The sequence below is a fragment of the Notechis scutatus genome, chromosome 1 (genome assembly GCF_049901735.1).
Source record: "Notechis scutatus isolate UNSWTSFEM ecotype Mainland chromosome 1, rNotScu1.2, whole genome shotgun sequence".
Taxonomy (NCBI): Eukaryota; Metazoa; Chordata; class Lepidosauria; order Squamata; family Elapidae; genus Notechis; species Notechis scutatus.
Genome location: NC_142009.1, coordinates 293,164,609 through 293,181,592, shown reverse-complemented (window position 1 = coordinate 293,181,592; position 16,984 = coordinate 293,164,609). Strand labels below are relative to the sequence as shown.

At 36.7% G+C, this 16,984-nt stretch overlaps 2 protein-coding genes across 2 annotated transcripts in view; one reads left to right on the top strand and one right to left on the bottom strand.

Annotated features, from left to right (window-relative positions):
* Nucleotides 1-3,085, bottom strand: part of ADCK1 (aarF domain containing kinase 1) — a 115,656-nt gene extending 112,571 nt beyond the window's left edge. The window contains exon 1 of the mRNA XM_087952011.1: nucleotides 3,052-3,085. The gene's annotated coding sequence lies outside the window, so the exon portion shown is untranslated. The remainder of the gene's footprint in view (nucleotides 1-3,051) is intronic.
* Nucleotides 3,086-10,341: 7,256 nt separating this feature from the next.
* The window catches only part of SNW1 (SNW domain containing 1), a 19,444-nt gene continuing 12,801 nt past the window's right edge, over nucleotides 10,342-16,984 (top strand). Inside the window, exons 1-3 of the mRNA XM_026664351.2 lie at nucleotides 10,342-10,380; nucleotides 11,487-11,640; nucleotides 16,725-16,886. Coding sequence (XP_026520136.1) covers nucleotides 10,367-10,380; nucleotides 11,487-11,640; nucleotides 16,725-16,886 — 330 coding nt within the window. The 5' untranslated portion in view covers nucleotides 10,342-10,366. The remainder of the gene's footprint in view (nucleotides 10,381-11,486; nucleotides 11,641-16,724; nucleotides 16,887-16,984) is intronic.

Here is a 16,984-nt window from a genome sequence, read left to right as displayed (position 1 = left end):
ATGATATATCAGGACTTCTTTCCCCTTTGCTAAACTGGGTATGGGCATGGCCCACATGTGACACATCCGGCCCACTGGCCGGGAGTTTGACAGCCCTGTTCTAGCATGTCAAAGGGCTTAGGAAAAGCTTAAAACCTTGTCAGCCTCAGAATGCTTCCAATATTCAGATGCTCAGCATGAAGACTCTGATTTCATGGGAATGATAAATTAGTTAAGTTCAGCAGACTAGTAGTGTAAGCATAACCTTCTGGAGGTCAATTATAAAGTTTTCTACTTATTTTGGATGAGTGTTTGTGATTTCTCTATGTCCAGCTTTTAGTGTTATATTCAATGTAATGTAGTATAGGCAGTGAAATGACAACTCCGACAAAAAGCAGGAGTTTTCAAAATTGAACTGCAGAAAAGATCTTTAAGTCATTGCTCTGATTATCCAGGCTATTTACTATTTAAATTGCTCATTTGCTGAGGTCAAGAACAACTCACATCACCTTTGCAAAGATATAGGGATAGTTTAAATCTTTGTTTTATCTTTTTAGGTTTTCTAAAATTAAAAATAATTCTTTACAGGCATTCAATAATCTCTTGGGAATAGAGTCAACCTTAATTAGTAAAATTTGCAAATATTGAAAAGATGTTTTCTACGCTAACATTTTAATAAGGACACATCAATCTAATCTTAATGGTAAGCTTATATAGTGGCAGAAAATACTACAAAGAAAACTTTGTAGTTAACGTATCCAAAGGAAAATGTCTATGGAGATTCTCAGTCATCCAGGTCATGGTTGTCCTAAAGGTGCTTTTTCAAGAGGCAATTGGACTTTCTGGTTTTTCTTTAAAAGAAGAAGACGTTTCGCTTCTCACCCAAGAAGCTTCTTCAGCTCTGGCTGGACAGTGGGGAATGGAAGAAATCCCACAAATTCCTTCCATTCCCACCATCCAATCAGAGCTGATGAAGCTTCTTGGATTCACTCTTTATGGGGGAGAAATACATACACATACTGCAAAAAGAGTGCCTTTCCCCATTTCAAGCTTCTCCCCGCTGCTGAGTGCTATCCACTCATCCCTAAGTCAGCAGAAAAGGATATTTGCTGTTCCTACTATTGACCACTATCCCTACATTGCTTTTATTTTGAGTCACTGCTGTCTGCCCTCTAAGATTTTAGGCTACTTGTGGCTACTCTTAGTCTGTGATTAAATGAGGGGGAGAAACACTCCTTTAACACTGATACAGCTAAGAACCTAAGCCTATTTTACTCTTAGGAAGGGGACAAGATGACATCATAGAAACACAACTCCCCCAAAAATCTATGTCGGTGGGAAATGTTTTCAGTATGGTTAGTGCAAATGGCAAAAAGCTGTTAATTATTATTATTGCCTTTATTGTCAGAGTACAACATGTGTACAATGAGATTGGCTTGGACAACATTCGTGCACAATTCAATTCTCAGGCAAAATGTATCTGTTCAATAAGGCAGCCACAACTCTTCAAATTTCACTTTTATATACTGTATATGCTTATTAAGAACATACATAGGGGAACCACATAACTCAGTGTAAGGAAACTGTATTATGACAGAGGTAGACAAAATTATAACTACTTTTGATAGAATTTAATATTGTGATAAATATAAAAACTATATATTTTACCAGAAAAAATATATGTTGTTCAAGTCTGTCTCTAAAAATACCGAAGAATATGAACACTGAAATATCCTGAAAATGACTAATCTACAAGCTTTTCTTGCAATGACAACCATTAATAACTGTCTATTCGAGAATAAGTCCAACTGAATTCAGCATGATTGTGCTCCATGATAAAAGACAGAATTGGGGGAGAGGAAAGTATGCTCCACTGATTTTCATGCAGTTGATTCCTGAGTAGATACAGGATTATTTATTCATTTCTATGTATTTATTTATTAAGATTTGTGCACTGCCCATCTCATTTAGAGGTGACTCTGGGCAGCTTACGAATATTAAAAAGCAGTAAACATTAAAAAGATAAAGCAATAAATAATGTACAGTTAAAATAATTTACAGTTAAAAGTACATTCTTGATAATATTGCCATACTATTATGTTGTACATTTTTAAAGTTTAATATAATTAAATTCCTAACTCAATATTTACATACACACATACACACACGCGGTTACTTTTCCACAACATTTACTGAGCTAATCTCAGCATAATAGAGCATTTTCTTTAAAACGAGTAAGATCATTGAATAGGTTTTCTTCCAAGCCTGATAGAATCTTCAAGAGGAATCTTTGTTAAATTCCCTGAATCATATTTAGTATATTCTAATGTAATTGATATTCTCTTTTCCTCTTCCACATTTAGCTTTTGAGCACAACATACAAGAAATATTGTACTGAGGGCTCCTTGTCGATTAAGGGTTATGTCATAATAAATGTTCATCTTAAAACTTTTAAAATATCCTGGATCGTATTAGTCACTCATTACACGTGAGAATACATTTAACCTTAGTCGCCTTATGAATTAAGAATCGGAAGCAGGTCGACTGAGAAAATCTATAATAGGAAATATTCAGGTGGATTTTCTTTGGGACGGAGTCCAGTGAAATTAAATTATAGAGGTCAATAAATTACTGAGTTTTATAGAAATGAGAAGTGACCGATTGGAGTTACGAATAAAGGTTGCCTGTATTTTGTGAACTGAGGGCAGATTACACCGATCGGGTGGTGAAAAAAAATCAACTCTGTGATAGATTATTGAAGCAGTAGATTCCATGCATCGGTCTAGCGAACGAAATTCCATACTGCAGGTTGAGAGAGCGGAAGCGAAATCCTCGAATCACATTAATAACTGGGAGGGGGAAACTGAGTATATTCCAATCCAATTCATTAGAATCCTCCGTTCTTATGGAACGTTCTAAACTCCACAAAGATTTCGATATCCGCAGGAATCATTTCAAAGGCGCTCGCTGTTCCTCTCCTCCTCCTCCTCCTCCTGTTCCCCTCTTATCCGTCCCTCCGGCCACCTCCAATAAAAGTCACACCGACCCCTCCACTCCGCCTCCCGCACTTACCGGCTTCCTGGGCACAATTTACCAGGGCGATTTTAATTGGCGGAAAATAAAGGTTCCCGCCCCCTTCTCATCTCACGTGGTACAGACTTTTCTCTGTAGAGGATGCTGGGACTTGTTTTGTGGTGAGGAGGGAGATACAAAACTGCTTGTTACGTTTAAGAAGCACGCGTCCAGAAGAATTTTGACAGTGGCGTTTTTCAGTGACTTTGTCGATCGCGAAAACGGGACCAAAACGTCGTCAATATTAGTGTCTATAGAGTAGGCGTAAATCTTTAGGTACATAACTAGCAGAGCTTGTTCTGTGACACTTGTGTGCTGCACCCTAATGTGAAGCTTATTTAGACAATTGGTCGAACTATTTTGAAGATCTTTAGGGTGTGTGGGTGTGTATATATACATTGAATTGAAAATCCTCATGTTCCTTATCCAACTAGCACTAAAATACTCATGAAAAGAGAAATTAATGCCCTATCAACTTCATTTATCCAGGCATCCCATCTGCAATATTAAAAGAGAATGAAAATCCATGTGTGTCTTAGGAATTAAAATTAAGAATTAAAAAAATAAAGTTGAAAATACATTAATTTGAAATCATTTACCAGTAATGATAGCTTTATTGCAGATGTTAGTCTTATTAAATTATTGAAACACCACATTTAAGGCAATCTGACAGCACCAGCCAAGTCTGGGAAATAATCTTACTTTGTTAGTTGAATGGGAGGCTATAAGAAAATACCAGGGTTGTAGGCTAGAATGAAAGGTGAAAAAACATGGTCCAAAAAGACAATGACAAATCACACTAAATCACCCAGCTGAACTCAAACGAGGCATTACATACATTATTATTTCTGGTTTTTATTCACATTTCAGAGGGAATCCAGATGTCTTCTAACTAGCAAGTTTCCTCCTCCAACAACTTCCACTGTTGTTTTGATTACGATGTAAAGAATACAGAAAAAGACAATAGTTGTGTAATGTTTTTTGACTGCTAATATTCACAACTACCCTGAAGTAACCTATTTAAATGACCACTGAATATGAAGGGCCTATTGGAAGAAACACCATCTTTCCACATATTCCTGACGCTATTCTGAGCTTCTGATATATGAAAAGACCCAACAATTTTCAAAGCTCTTCCTTCTACATACCATGAGTCATAAAAGTTGCAGCAACAGGAGTTGACTGGATCCTTTCTAATGCCATCCCAACTGTGTCCATAAAGTTTCATGGGAAAACTAGAAGTGAAACTTAATCTGAAATGCACATTTTAAGAGCCTGTGGCAACATATAATTCAAAACTTGAACTCAAGATCTCCATGTGTGAGAAAACAAACAAACCCTAAATTTGTTTTCCTCCCTCCATAATTGGCAACACCTCCACCACTTCTGTCCCCATATAGTTTATAAGCATTCTCAATAAACTGGAACATTTCCTGTACATCATCATTATTGCTGTCAATAATCAAAGATAAATATGCTCATTAGAAACAATGGAAGTGTTGATCACAAGGGAAAATGCTTGCAGGTGTAAGAGATGAAGCTTTCTATACAGCTGGTGCCTAACAGGCTCCCCTATCACCAGAACAAAGAATAATGGCAAACATCACTGATTTCTAAAGCAGCCCTAGTATAATGATGAAGATGATAAAAAAGAAACTGAAAAGTTTAAATGCATTTTATGGGAGAAAGAATCAGAAAAATTAGAATCTGATGGAGCAGTAAAATTGTAAAGAAAGGCACACCAAATCTAGGGCAGCCATAATTCTGCTTTGCATTTTTCATTTTTCTGACTGAAAAGGACATTTCAGGGACAGTCTTTTATAAAATATGTTTTTTCAAGGAACTCTTTTATGCAAATGTAGACACAGTTATAGATAAATGAAGTAAAGATTTACAGTACTAGAGAAAAATATAAAGAAACATGAATACACTAAAGAATTGTATAAAACAAGATTGCAAATTAATGATACATTCAGTATAAAGACTTAATCGGTGAACTACAGCTGGACATTCTGGGAAATTAAGTTCAATAAGCCTTAGGAAATATTAGCAACAAAACTGCAGGAGCTAATAAAAAAATCAGAAGAACTATTTAAAATCTTACAAGATAATGCAGTTGAAGTGCTTCTTACCATTTGTAAGCAGATACAGTATGTAGAATATAGCAGTGACCAAGCAACTGGAAAATATCAATTTATATTCCGATACCAAAAAAGAATAGTTCCAAAAATCCTTTTGAAGAATTGCACTTATTTCATATGCCAGTAAGATAATGTTTAAGATCTTGCAATCCAAACTTCAACAGTATATGCAACAGAAACTGCCAGATACTGTACACATGTATATTTATATATATACTGTATGTATGTATGTATGTATGTATATATGTATATGTATGTGTGTGTGTGTGTGTGTGTGTGTATTCTCGAGTTTTCACGGGTACTTATATGTATGGCATTCAGCTTTGTTCGGGTATTTTCCCACGTCATTGTAGTTGTGCTTTTAAAGTTGTAGCAACGTTTCGGCAGAATCTCATATGCCATCATCAGGCTTCTGTATTGTGTTCGTCTGTGAGTCAGACTTTTACAGTTGTTTCAGTTTTAAATTTGGGGCTAGCCTACTGCTGTGCCAGAATGGTTTTTTCTTCATCCTGATTGGTTGGGAGTCTTGGTCTGTGTTCATTGGTCTTGGAGTTTGCTGTGTTCTGCTTGATTGGTGTTTCTAATATCTTCTGTCTGTTTTGTGGCTCTTTTTGTGTCTTGATTGGCTGGCAACATTGTGTTCCTGTATTGGAGGCTTTTAGTGCAGCTTGGCTCCGAGTAAAAGGACGTTTATCATTTGTTAGGAAGCTAGGTTTCATCTGGGTGCCTGGTTGGGGTGTGTTTGAGCTGGAGGTATCGGGGGGATCTGTTTGTGCCCAGGTGTTTGTCTGGCTAGTGGTGTGGAGATTTTTTTGTTTGTGAATGCAGGCTTCCAAATAATTGACAGTCTGGTGGAATCATCTCTTCTATTCATGCTTTCAGGTCTTTTTTCAATCTCTATGGCTTCTCTGATGATTCTGTGGCTGGGGTTTTCTATAGTGGCTAGGGTTTTGGTGCCATTGAAGTTGATGCACAGCACAGATAAACTCCGTGGCCAAAACACTAATTGCTAGAACCAAACGCCTGGCAGACAAGACACACATAAAGACTGAACTATGCACCCTGACTAAAGTACTGACAGCCAACGGCTTCCACAAAAGCAAAATCACCAGCTTGATCCACAAAAACACACTGAGACATAATGGAGACCTAGAAGATGAACAGACCTATGGAACAGCTGTCCTGCCCTACATAAGAGGTACTACAGACAAAATCAGTAAGATACTACACAGGCATCACATCAAGACTGCCTTCAAAACAGACAGAAAAATAGCAGCCATCCTTAGAAACCGCAACAATAAAATTGACCTGGAAAACCAAGGCATATACGAAGTCCCCTGTGCATCATGCCCGGCCACATACATTGGACAGACCAATAGAAGAATAAGTACCCGCCTGGATGAACACAAAAATGCAGTAAAAAAGCTGGAACACACTTCCTCACTAGTCCAACACATGAAAGCCACAGGCCATAGCATCAACTTTAATGGCACCAAAACCCTAGCCACTATAGAAAACCCCAGCCACAGAATTATCAGAGAACCCATAGAGATTGAAAAAAAGACCTGAAAGCATGAATAGAAGAGATGATTTCACCAGACTGTCAATTATTTGGAAGCCTGCACTCACAAACAAAAAAATCTCCATTTTGTTAAGTGAAATTTCTATTTGTTAAGTGAATTTTGGCCCATTTTACAACCTTCTTGCCACTGTTGTTAAGTGAGTCACTGCAGTTGATAAGTTGGTAACATGGTTGTAAGTGAATCTGGCTTCCCCATTAATTTTGCTTGGTAAAAGGTTGCAAAAGGTGATTACATGAGCTTAGGAAATAGCGAAGATCGTAAGTATGAAACAGTTGCTAAGCATCTGAATTTTGAATACATGATTATAAGGATGTTACAAAGGTTGTAAGTGTGAAAAATAGTCATGTCACTTTTTTCAGTGTCATGTAACTTTGAACGGTTGTTGGTCACTAAATGAATTGTAAGTTGAGGACTACCTCAACTTTTATAAATTATATAAATCTCCATAAAATAGAAACCACAATATAAATAGAACATCATACAAACTGTAATATAAAAAGAAATACATAATAATATAATTTGTTTTAAAGTCTTAAAACACTATCAATGCATTTTATTTGTTAATTATGCCAAATTTTGTAACATACATTAATATGCATCTCTCTTCAGCCTAATATATATTCAACATACTCCTCAAAGCACCTACTGTACATTATCAAGTCAAGGCTCACTTTAAAAGGCCAAGTCTGTGTTGCACATAAAGCCACCTGGGTATTCAGATAGTACTCAAGTTACAATGGCAATCAGCACTAGAATTTCCATCACTAAGAAAGATGTAGGAGTAAAGGGTGACATCACATGACTGCATCATTTAGCAATAGCAATAGCACTTAGACTTATATACCACTCCACAGTGCTTTTATAGCCCTCTCTAAGCAGTTTTAGGGAGTCAGCATATTACCCCCAACAATCTGGGTCCTCATTTTACCCACCTTGGAAGGTGAGATTTGATCTGCCAAATTGCAGGCAGCTGGCAGTCAGGAGAAGTATCAATGGCAATCCCAGCAGGCCTAATTGCTGTCGTAACTTTCTTTAAAACAGTTTGGTCTCTCCTGTACTGATTAAGCCTTTATGGTATACTAATTTCAGTGCATCTTTTCCACCAGCCTTCAGATAGTCTTCCAGTGTTCAGTGTCAACTGTCTGGAAACATTTTATGCCCATCTATTTTCCTTGGCAAGTAGAGCCTATCAATATCACGCTATGGATGAAGAGCATGATTCATGTCTTCCTATCCAGGGCTTTTAGTTTTGCTTAAGTCCAATTCACTGTTTTAGCCGCCTAGTTAATGACTGGAATTGCCCAGGTTAATTGCCTTGGTAATATTGCCTCCATTGAATTTGGATATTCAGAACTTCATACTTGGGAAGTATTCACTTCTGAACTTCTTGATTTCAGTGCTCTTGATATCAGCTTGAAGAATGTTCAAGTATCTGTAGTCATTGTCTTCACCCAGAGTCTCAATGTTATTTCCTAGGGCATATTATTCCTCCAGTTTCCTCTATCTTTCCTCTGTTGATGGTGAAGATAGCATTTATCCAGTCCAAACTCTATTCCAATGTGATATTGTCATGAGAATAAATAGGCAAAATCATGTATCCTACCATGAATTCCAGGTGACATATAAGGTGACCTATAAATATAAGAAATTATGTGTGAACTTGGTCTGTGGTTAATATATACTTCAATGTTATATGAACCTAGAAAATCGTACTGAATAAACAAATCAAACTATAGTTAAGTATGGGTAAGCATATCATGTGACAGAGCCTTCAGTTAAAACCTTAGCTCTTAAGTACTAATCTTCTCTAAGCCTATTGAGGCTGCAATTTCATACATATTTAGACTGAAAGCAAGACATTGGAAATTTAGAGAGGTCTACTGTACTTCCAAATAATCTTATAAAAAATGAGTAACTTTAGTCATGTAGAGCAAAATAGGGAGATCCTGGGTATATAAGATTATTTTTAATTTGGGAGAAAGGTAAAAAGTTTTAGCTGGATTCACATATCACAATATAGTACAATAAATAATGATTCATTTTGGCTTTGCAGATAGTACAATCCCAACCTTGTGCTGTAATTAAACAATTAATAGATAAAAATCCTTATCAAACTATTTCAAATAATTCAGAGAACTATATTTTCAGTTTCCCTCCAGTTAAGAATATTTCACCTGGCTTGTCCATCATGTTAAACTATAGTAAAAGGTTGGGTTGTGAGTGTTGTGAGAGCAGACCACCTTCAGTTAATCATGGATTAGGTAAAACATTGTGGAAATATATTTTAACTAGTCCTGGCTTATCTATTTTTTCACTTTGAACTGATACCAACTTCTATTGGTGATATAAGGATTTTTTTTTCATTCCATATATTGTTTACATTTTTGTAAAGAAGCTTTTGTAAAGCAACTGAATTGAATACCTTATTTGGCCAAGAGTGATTAGACACAAAAATGTTGAATGACAGCCAGTTTGTGGTACTGGTTAAAATACTGGCCTAGAAACCAGGAGACTGCTGAGTTCTAGGGTTGCCTTGGACATGAAAGCTGATTGGGTGTTTTTGGTCAGTCACCCTTTCCCAGCCCAAATCACCTCACAAGATTGCTGTTGTGGGGAAAATAGGAGGAGGAAGTAATATTAGATATGTTCCCTGCCTTGATTTACTTCTTAAAGTAATAGAGGCACAATTTAAAAAAATTAAAGACTTTCTTGTATTTTGTATAGCCTCAATCCTTCCAAATTATTTTTTCCTGCAAAAAAAAATCTCATACTATTAAAGAATTACATCAAATTTTCTTCCTACAGTAGTTTGTAATTCAGAGATATTTTCCATTTTTAAATTTTGGAGATACAGTACATTTAAAAGCAACTTCTAGCTATCCCCCTCCACCCCCTTTTTTAATGGAGATGGTAGCTGTGAAAGACAATCTGTATTCAGAAGAATCACATTCTCAATGAAGAATTACCGATTCCTTTACAGATAGTCCTCAACTTATAACAGTTCTCTTAATGACCATTCAAAGTTATGGCACTGAAAAAAGAGACATGACCATTTTGGCCATATGGCACTGAAAAAAGAGACGTGACCATTTTTCACACTTATGACCACTGCAGCATTTCTCACGGTCAAGTGATTTACATTAGGATGTTTGACAATTGACTCAAATTTATGATGCTTGCAGTAATACCTGATTCCCTTTTGCAACCTTCTGACAAGCAAAGTCAATGGGGAAACCAAATTCACTTAGCAATGGTGTTAGTAGTTTAACAACTGTTGTGGTTAACAAACGTGACAAGAAAAGTCATAAAATGGACAATTAACAAATGTCTTCACTTAGCAACATAAATTTTGGGCTCATTTTAGGTCGTAAGTTGAGGACTATCCGTTACAAAAAAAAAACAAACCCGCGCGGCAGCATTCTAGTTAAAGCGTCGGCGAAGAGAGACTCAAGTGTCTCAGTTGAGCTTAACAAAACCCGTAAACACTACAACTCCCAGAGTGCCATTGAATACCTCACTTCCTTCGGAGGCGGGGGTTGTCATTTACCCTCAGCAACACAGGATTCGCAGAAGAGCGAGGAGAGCAACAAAATGGCGCTGACCAGGTGGGTAGGGGAGGGAAGAAGCGGGACTTCATTACGACACAGGGACAGGTTGTTGACTTGTTCCCGGATTTCGTGTTTGTTTGTTTGTTTAAGAATATGCTGTAAGCCGAGATATATGCACATCGTGGTCTGCGGCAAAGTGGATGGATTACGGGAAGATTGCGTTAGGGAGGTCTGGGGTTGATCCGGGCACTTTTCTTTAGCGCTTATTTCACAGGCCGTTTCGGCCGGTCTGTTTTCCCCGCCCCCACTTTAGTGCCCTTAATAAGAATAATGAAATCCTTTCAGAAATGAAAGCCTCGGTTCACAAATAAATAAAGGTTTGGCCGACTATCCAGAAGAAGGTGGTGCAGGGTGGTCATCCCTTTTTTGCCCCCCTCCCCACCCAGTTAGTATCCGTAGGATGTGATTGATGGATCACTTCAAAGTTCAGATCTAAAATTGTTTTCACCTGGTAAGGATAGTATATAGGAGATTGCTCATCATTATGGCTTCCCTATATGCAAATCGTTAGTTCCAGGTGGGATTGCAAGCCGCTGCTGGGGATAATAAGCAGAATGGGCCATTTTTTTTACATCAGCTATATGCCCCAAACAATTTTTCATTTATTAACATTATATCTTCAGTTTTAATTTAATTTAGTTGTATCTAAAGCACCCCTGTAAAGATAAAGATACAGATAATCAGAGTTGGAAGGGACCTTGTAGGTCATCTAGCCCAAGCGGGAGACCCTACACCATTTCTGACAAATGGCAGTCCAATCTCTTCTTGAAAGTCTCAACTGATGACGCTTCCACAACTTCCGAGGGCAAGCTCAGTTTGTAAAGCTCTGAAGTAATTACTATTTGGAATAACTGAAATAGAACTTGCAGCTTCAGAGTTCCTAAAACACTCTAAAAACAAAACTGTTCAGAATTGAAGATGACTAAAGACAAAATGAATCTTTCCTCCATGGAAGCAGTTGCCAAAATATTTGAACAATATTAAGCACTGTGGATATTTCATAGTGAAAGACAGAATTGTTTTTTAAACATATTTTTGTTAGAATAAAAGTCAAATGTTACAGTGAAAGAGAGCAATATTACATTCTTCCTCTGTTTGCTTAGTTTTTTGCCAGCACCAACCCAGTTGTCTCAGGACCAACTGGAATTGGAGGAGAGAGCAAGATCTCAAAGAGTGAGACAGACTGCGTTGGTGTCATCACGAAGGGAACCTCCTCCTTATGGTTATCGGAAAGGATGGATACCACGAATGTTGGAGGTAAATAATAGTTTGCATTCATTTAGCTACCAAGAATGGTTTTTCTCTTGAAAGATAAGTCTGGACTTCTGAATGCAATATGTAGATTTTATTTAAAATGCTTTTTTCTCCTAAAATCAGCTTATATGTTCCAAGTTCTGAATCCTTGAATTTGCTGTCTAGGTGCTTTTTGCTCAATTTTAATTGCTTTTTCCAATCTAAAATGTTTCATAATGTTTTTATGCTTTTTATTGTGAACCATAAAAGCATAATAATAACACAGTTAGAGGTACCAAATTAATTAATGCCCATTTTTGCTCAGTCCATTAATCATTTAAGATTGAACAATCTTTCTCAAGGACATCAGGGTGGAAGAAAGCTGTTCCAGAGGGAGGAAGACAAGGTGGAAAGGCATAGCCTCTGCATCCTAATCTCTCAAGGGATTTTAAGTACTTCTGTACAAAAAAGTCAATTTTTGCAAGCAAGCAAGCAAGCTTCTAAAGCTACCTAAGGATATATGTTTGATCACCTGAGAAATAAAGTACAAGTAGTATTTCACTTACAATCATAATTGTGCTACAATTGTTGAACGAAGTGATCATTAAATGAGATGCCTCATGACCATTTTGCTTAGTGACCGCAACCCAGTTCTTCCTGTTGCAGTCATTAAGTGGATCACTGGAAAGTGGACCCAGGCCTTCCAGACACGGTGGGGCAGAGAGAGGGCCCAGGCCTTTAACCACACCCAGGAGGCCTGGGCCCTCTTCTTACCCTAATGGGGAAACAACCACAAGAACGCTGCTGTTTGCTAGCATTTTCACCACATTTAAGATCCTTCGGTGCCCAAAGTTCTTTCCTCCCCTCCCCCCATGCAAGAAGGGAGGAATGGACCTCAAATTTGACGAAAATCACTAGAAAGCACCAGGATTCTGAGCCTTTCAGAAACCTGGTGTTCACTAGCATTTTTCCTTCTCCAGATAGAAAATAATAGCAAACATCACTACTTCTAAGGTAGTGTTTTTCCTCTTTGGAGCCTTTCGGAGGGGAGAGGGGGAATGCTAGTAAATATAGGCTATAATACTTGCAATGTATGATATCTGTATTTGTGGCTAAGCTCATTGTTTCAAAAGTATATACATGATTAATAAATGTGTTCAGGATTACAGCATAGGATGTAACTGGCTATATAACCACTACACAATTTCAATCTAAACACATGGATTTTGGAGGGAAACGTTTTCTACATATCAATGGGAAATCAGTTTTGAAACAAAATAACTTTCAGACACATGTTGGATGAGAATAATACACAAAAAGCTGAAACAGTCTTGACTGTTCCAAAACATGGGATTTTAATTTCTATTTTTTAAATAAACCTTCAATTCTTTTTTTAAAATAAATTTTATTAATGAACAACAAACAGAAAAACATTAAAACAATGAATGTGGTGCATACATAACAAAAAATACAAATTTACATATGTACATAAATATTAATCATCTTTGTTATAATTACTCCTTTCTTTTTTTAAACCAGTGGTAAAACTTCTCCCAAATTTTGTAATAATCAGATTCAGTCTTATCTTTTAATTCTTGAGTTATTCTATCCATTTCAGCGCACAACCAATTTTTTAAAATTATTTCCATCTCTTCTGGCATATCGTTTCCTTTCCATCTTTGGGCAAGAGCTAGTCTTGCGGCAGTGGTGACATGAACTATTAGGTATATTATCTCCTTATTATATTTCCCCACAGTGATTCCCAATAGAAAAATTTCAGGTCTAAAATCTATTTTAATTTTACACATCTCTTCTAACCAGTTTCCAATTTTCAGCCAATATATTTGGACTTTTTCACATTTCCACCATACATGGTAGTATATTCCAATTTCTTTGTTGCATTTCCAGCATTTAGGGGATAATTTCGGGTACATTTTTGCTAATTTTGATGGTGGGATATGCCATCAGTAAAACATTTTATGTAAATTTTCTTTATATGATGCCACCAAAGTAATTTTCCCATTCCTGTCCCATAAAATTTGCCAATCTTCCAAATTTATACCATATCCAAAATCTCATCCAGGCCAGCATTGTTTCTTTCACCTTTAGATAGCCAAGTTGGTATTTCAACATAGAACTGACATTTAGTTTTATTCCATGCATTTAGTAAGGTCTGCCTAATTTTATGCCTTTGAATATAGCCATGAATTTGGTGTTTGTCCTGCCACAAAAAGGCATGCCACCCTACCTGTAGATTATATCCTTCTAATGTTAATATTCTTTTGTTTTTAACACTTATCCAATCTTTAACCCAGGTCAGAATGGCCACTGTAATATATTTCCCAGTTCAGTAAGCCGAATCTCCTCTTTCAGTAGCGTCCTGCAACAATTTCAGTCTAATTCTGGGCTTTTTTCCTGACATAAATTTTGATACTAGCTTATCCAATTGATCAAAAAAGTTTTTCTGTAATTTTACCAGAGCGTTTTGGAATAAAAACAATAATTTTGGTAATATGTTCATTTTTATAGATACAATTCTCCCCATAAGGAAAAGTCTTAGGTTGCTCCATATTCTAAGATCTTCAGCTATTTTTTTGATTAGACATAAGACATAAGACATAAGAATTTATTTGTCATTACACTCGCTAGCGGGTGCAACGAAATGAGGTGCTCTTCCACAAAGTAAAACTGGACAAACACCACTAAAAGAAAAAAATTGAACTAAACACAACCAACCATACAATAATCTCTATGCAATTTAAAAATGTAAATACCCCATTACTCTCAGCCATTTAAATTCCACAAAAATCTTATGACCCTGCATTCAAACTCAAAACTGCACTTGGATAAAAACTGTTCTTAAATCTGGTCGTCCTTGTTCTTAATACCCTAAATCTCCTTCTCGATGGCAAAAGTTCAAAGAGCTGATGTCCCGGATGAGAGGAGTCATTCAATATATTAAGTATCTTCCTCTTACATCTATTCCTATACAGTTCTTCCAAAGAGGGGAGTGAGCAGCCAATGATGTTTTGGGCCGTCTTGATCACCCTCTGAATTGCCTTTTTCTCTGCCACTGTGCAGCTCGAGAACCATACACAGAGACAGTAGGATAATATACTCTCAATTGAACTCCGATAGAAGGTAGTCAGTAGACTCTCAGCCAGTTGTTGTTTCCTAAGAATCCTTAGTAAATACAACCGTTGTTGTGCCTTCTTAATTAAAGCAGCGGTGTTTGTGCTCCAAGTCAGGTCATTTGTAATGATGGTCCCGAGAAACTTACATTCAACCACCTGTTCCACACGAACTCCCTCTATATACAGTGGCTGAATGTCTGCTCTTTTTTTCCTATAGTCCACTATAACCTCCTTGGTCTTCTTAATATTAAATAGAAGATTATTATTCTTGCACCAGCGGGATAGCTGTAGTACCTCATCCCGATATGCAGACTCATCATCCCCAGAAATAAGTCCTACAAGCGTAGTATCGTCTGCAAATTTCATTATCCTATTGTTGGGATGTTTATTTGTGCAATCAGATGAATAGATGGAGAACAGTAGTGGATTAAGGACACAACCTTGTGGAGTGCCAATGCTAAGTGTCTTGACAGTAGAAATATAATCATTCAGTTTAACTCTTTGTGGACGATTTCTTAAAAAATCCAATATCCATAAACAAATAGAATCTGGAAGATCTAGATCTTTGAGCTTGGCTATTAATCTGTGCGGTATGATGGTACTGAAGGCAGAACTAAAATCTGCGAACAACATTCTTACATAATTCCCCGGTGTTTCCAAATGGGATAAGGCCATGTGAAGCACAGTAATAATTGCGTCCTCGGTTGATCTATTTTCTTTGTAAGCAGACTGAAGCCCATCAAAGGAATCGGGAAGGCAGGAGATAATATAATTTCGAACTACCTGCTCAAAGCACTTCATTAAGATAGAAGTTAGTGCCACCAGCCTATAGTCGCTCGGACCATTTGTGGGCATCTTTTTAGGCAGTGGAACGATGGTGGAAGCCTTGAGACAAACAGGAACCACGCATTGTATCAAGGATCGATTAAAAATTTCAGTCCATACCCCAGCTAACTGATCAGTGGGGTATGATTGTCCTCTTTGAGGGTTATACATTTTGTTGAAATTACAATTCCCAAATATTTAATTTTATTTGTCGTCTGGATGTCCATTATCATTGTTAAATTTTCTTTTTGTACATTTGTCATATTTTTGGTAAGTATTTTGGTTTTTTCCTTGTTAATTTTTAGCCCTGCTACTTCGCCAAATTACTCTTAATTGCTCTATCAATTTTGGTCCCGAATTTTGCGGATCTTCTAAAATAAAAACCAATTTGTCAGCGAAGGCTTGTAATTTATATTCTTCTTTATTTAATTTTAGTCCTTTTATTTCCAGTTCTTTCCTAATTATTCTTGTTACTGCCTCCAAAGTGAAAATAAAAATGGTGATAATGGACATCCCTGCCTCGTTCCTTTATGTATCTCAAATTTATTTGTTGTATGGTCATTTATCAATATCCTAGCTTGTTGTTTATTATATATTGCTGATACTACATTTAGGAATTTTTGCCCAAAATCAATATACTTAATTTGTTGCAGAACGAAACTCCATTTTACATTGTCCAAGGCCTTTTTAGCATCCAGGAATAATAATGCTACCTGTTCTCCGCTACATTCTTCATGATACTTTATGATGTCTAAAATTGTCCTAATATTATTGCTAAGATGTTTATGTGGAAGGAAGCCATTTTGGCCTGTGTGTATAAATTTATTTAGTATTTTCTTGAATCTTTCAGCTATTATAGTTACGAAAATTTTTTAGTCCACATTTAATAGAGATATTGGCCTATAATTTCCTATCTTTGTTTGATCATTTTTTTCTTTTGGAATAATTGTAATCGTTGCTTCTTTCCACGATTCTGGAATCTTTGCCTTATCCAGGACTTCATTAAATAATTTAAGCAATCTGTTGCCTAATATTTCTTGTTGAGTTTTGTATAATTCAGCAGGGAGTGCATCCGGGCCAGCCGCCTTAATTACACTATTTTCTGCTCTTGTCCACAATCTGATCACATTCATTTTTATTTCTGTGTAGGATTTTGGAGATGGAGGTGCTTTTCCAGAAATCCATGTTGCCCAATATCCTCTGGATATGGGCAGAAAAAAGAAAATATCAAATGCATTAGCTGTACAGGTGGATGCCGAAGGAAAAATAAAATACGATGCTATAGCTCGGCAGGGACAATCAAAAGACAAGGTAATAGGACTCTCAAATGTTATGTTTAAAGTATAATTGCTTCAGTTTATTAAAATATTTTTGTATGAAGGGAGAAGGTGCTCAGAAGAAAAAATGGA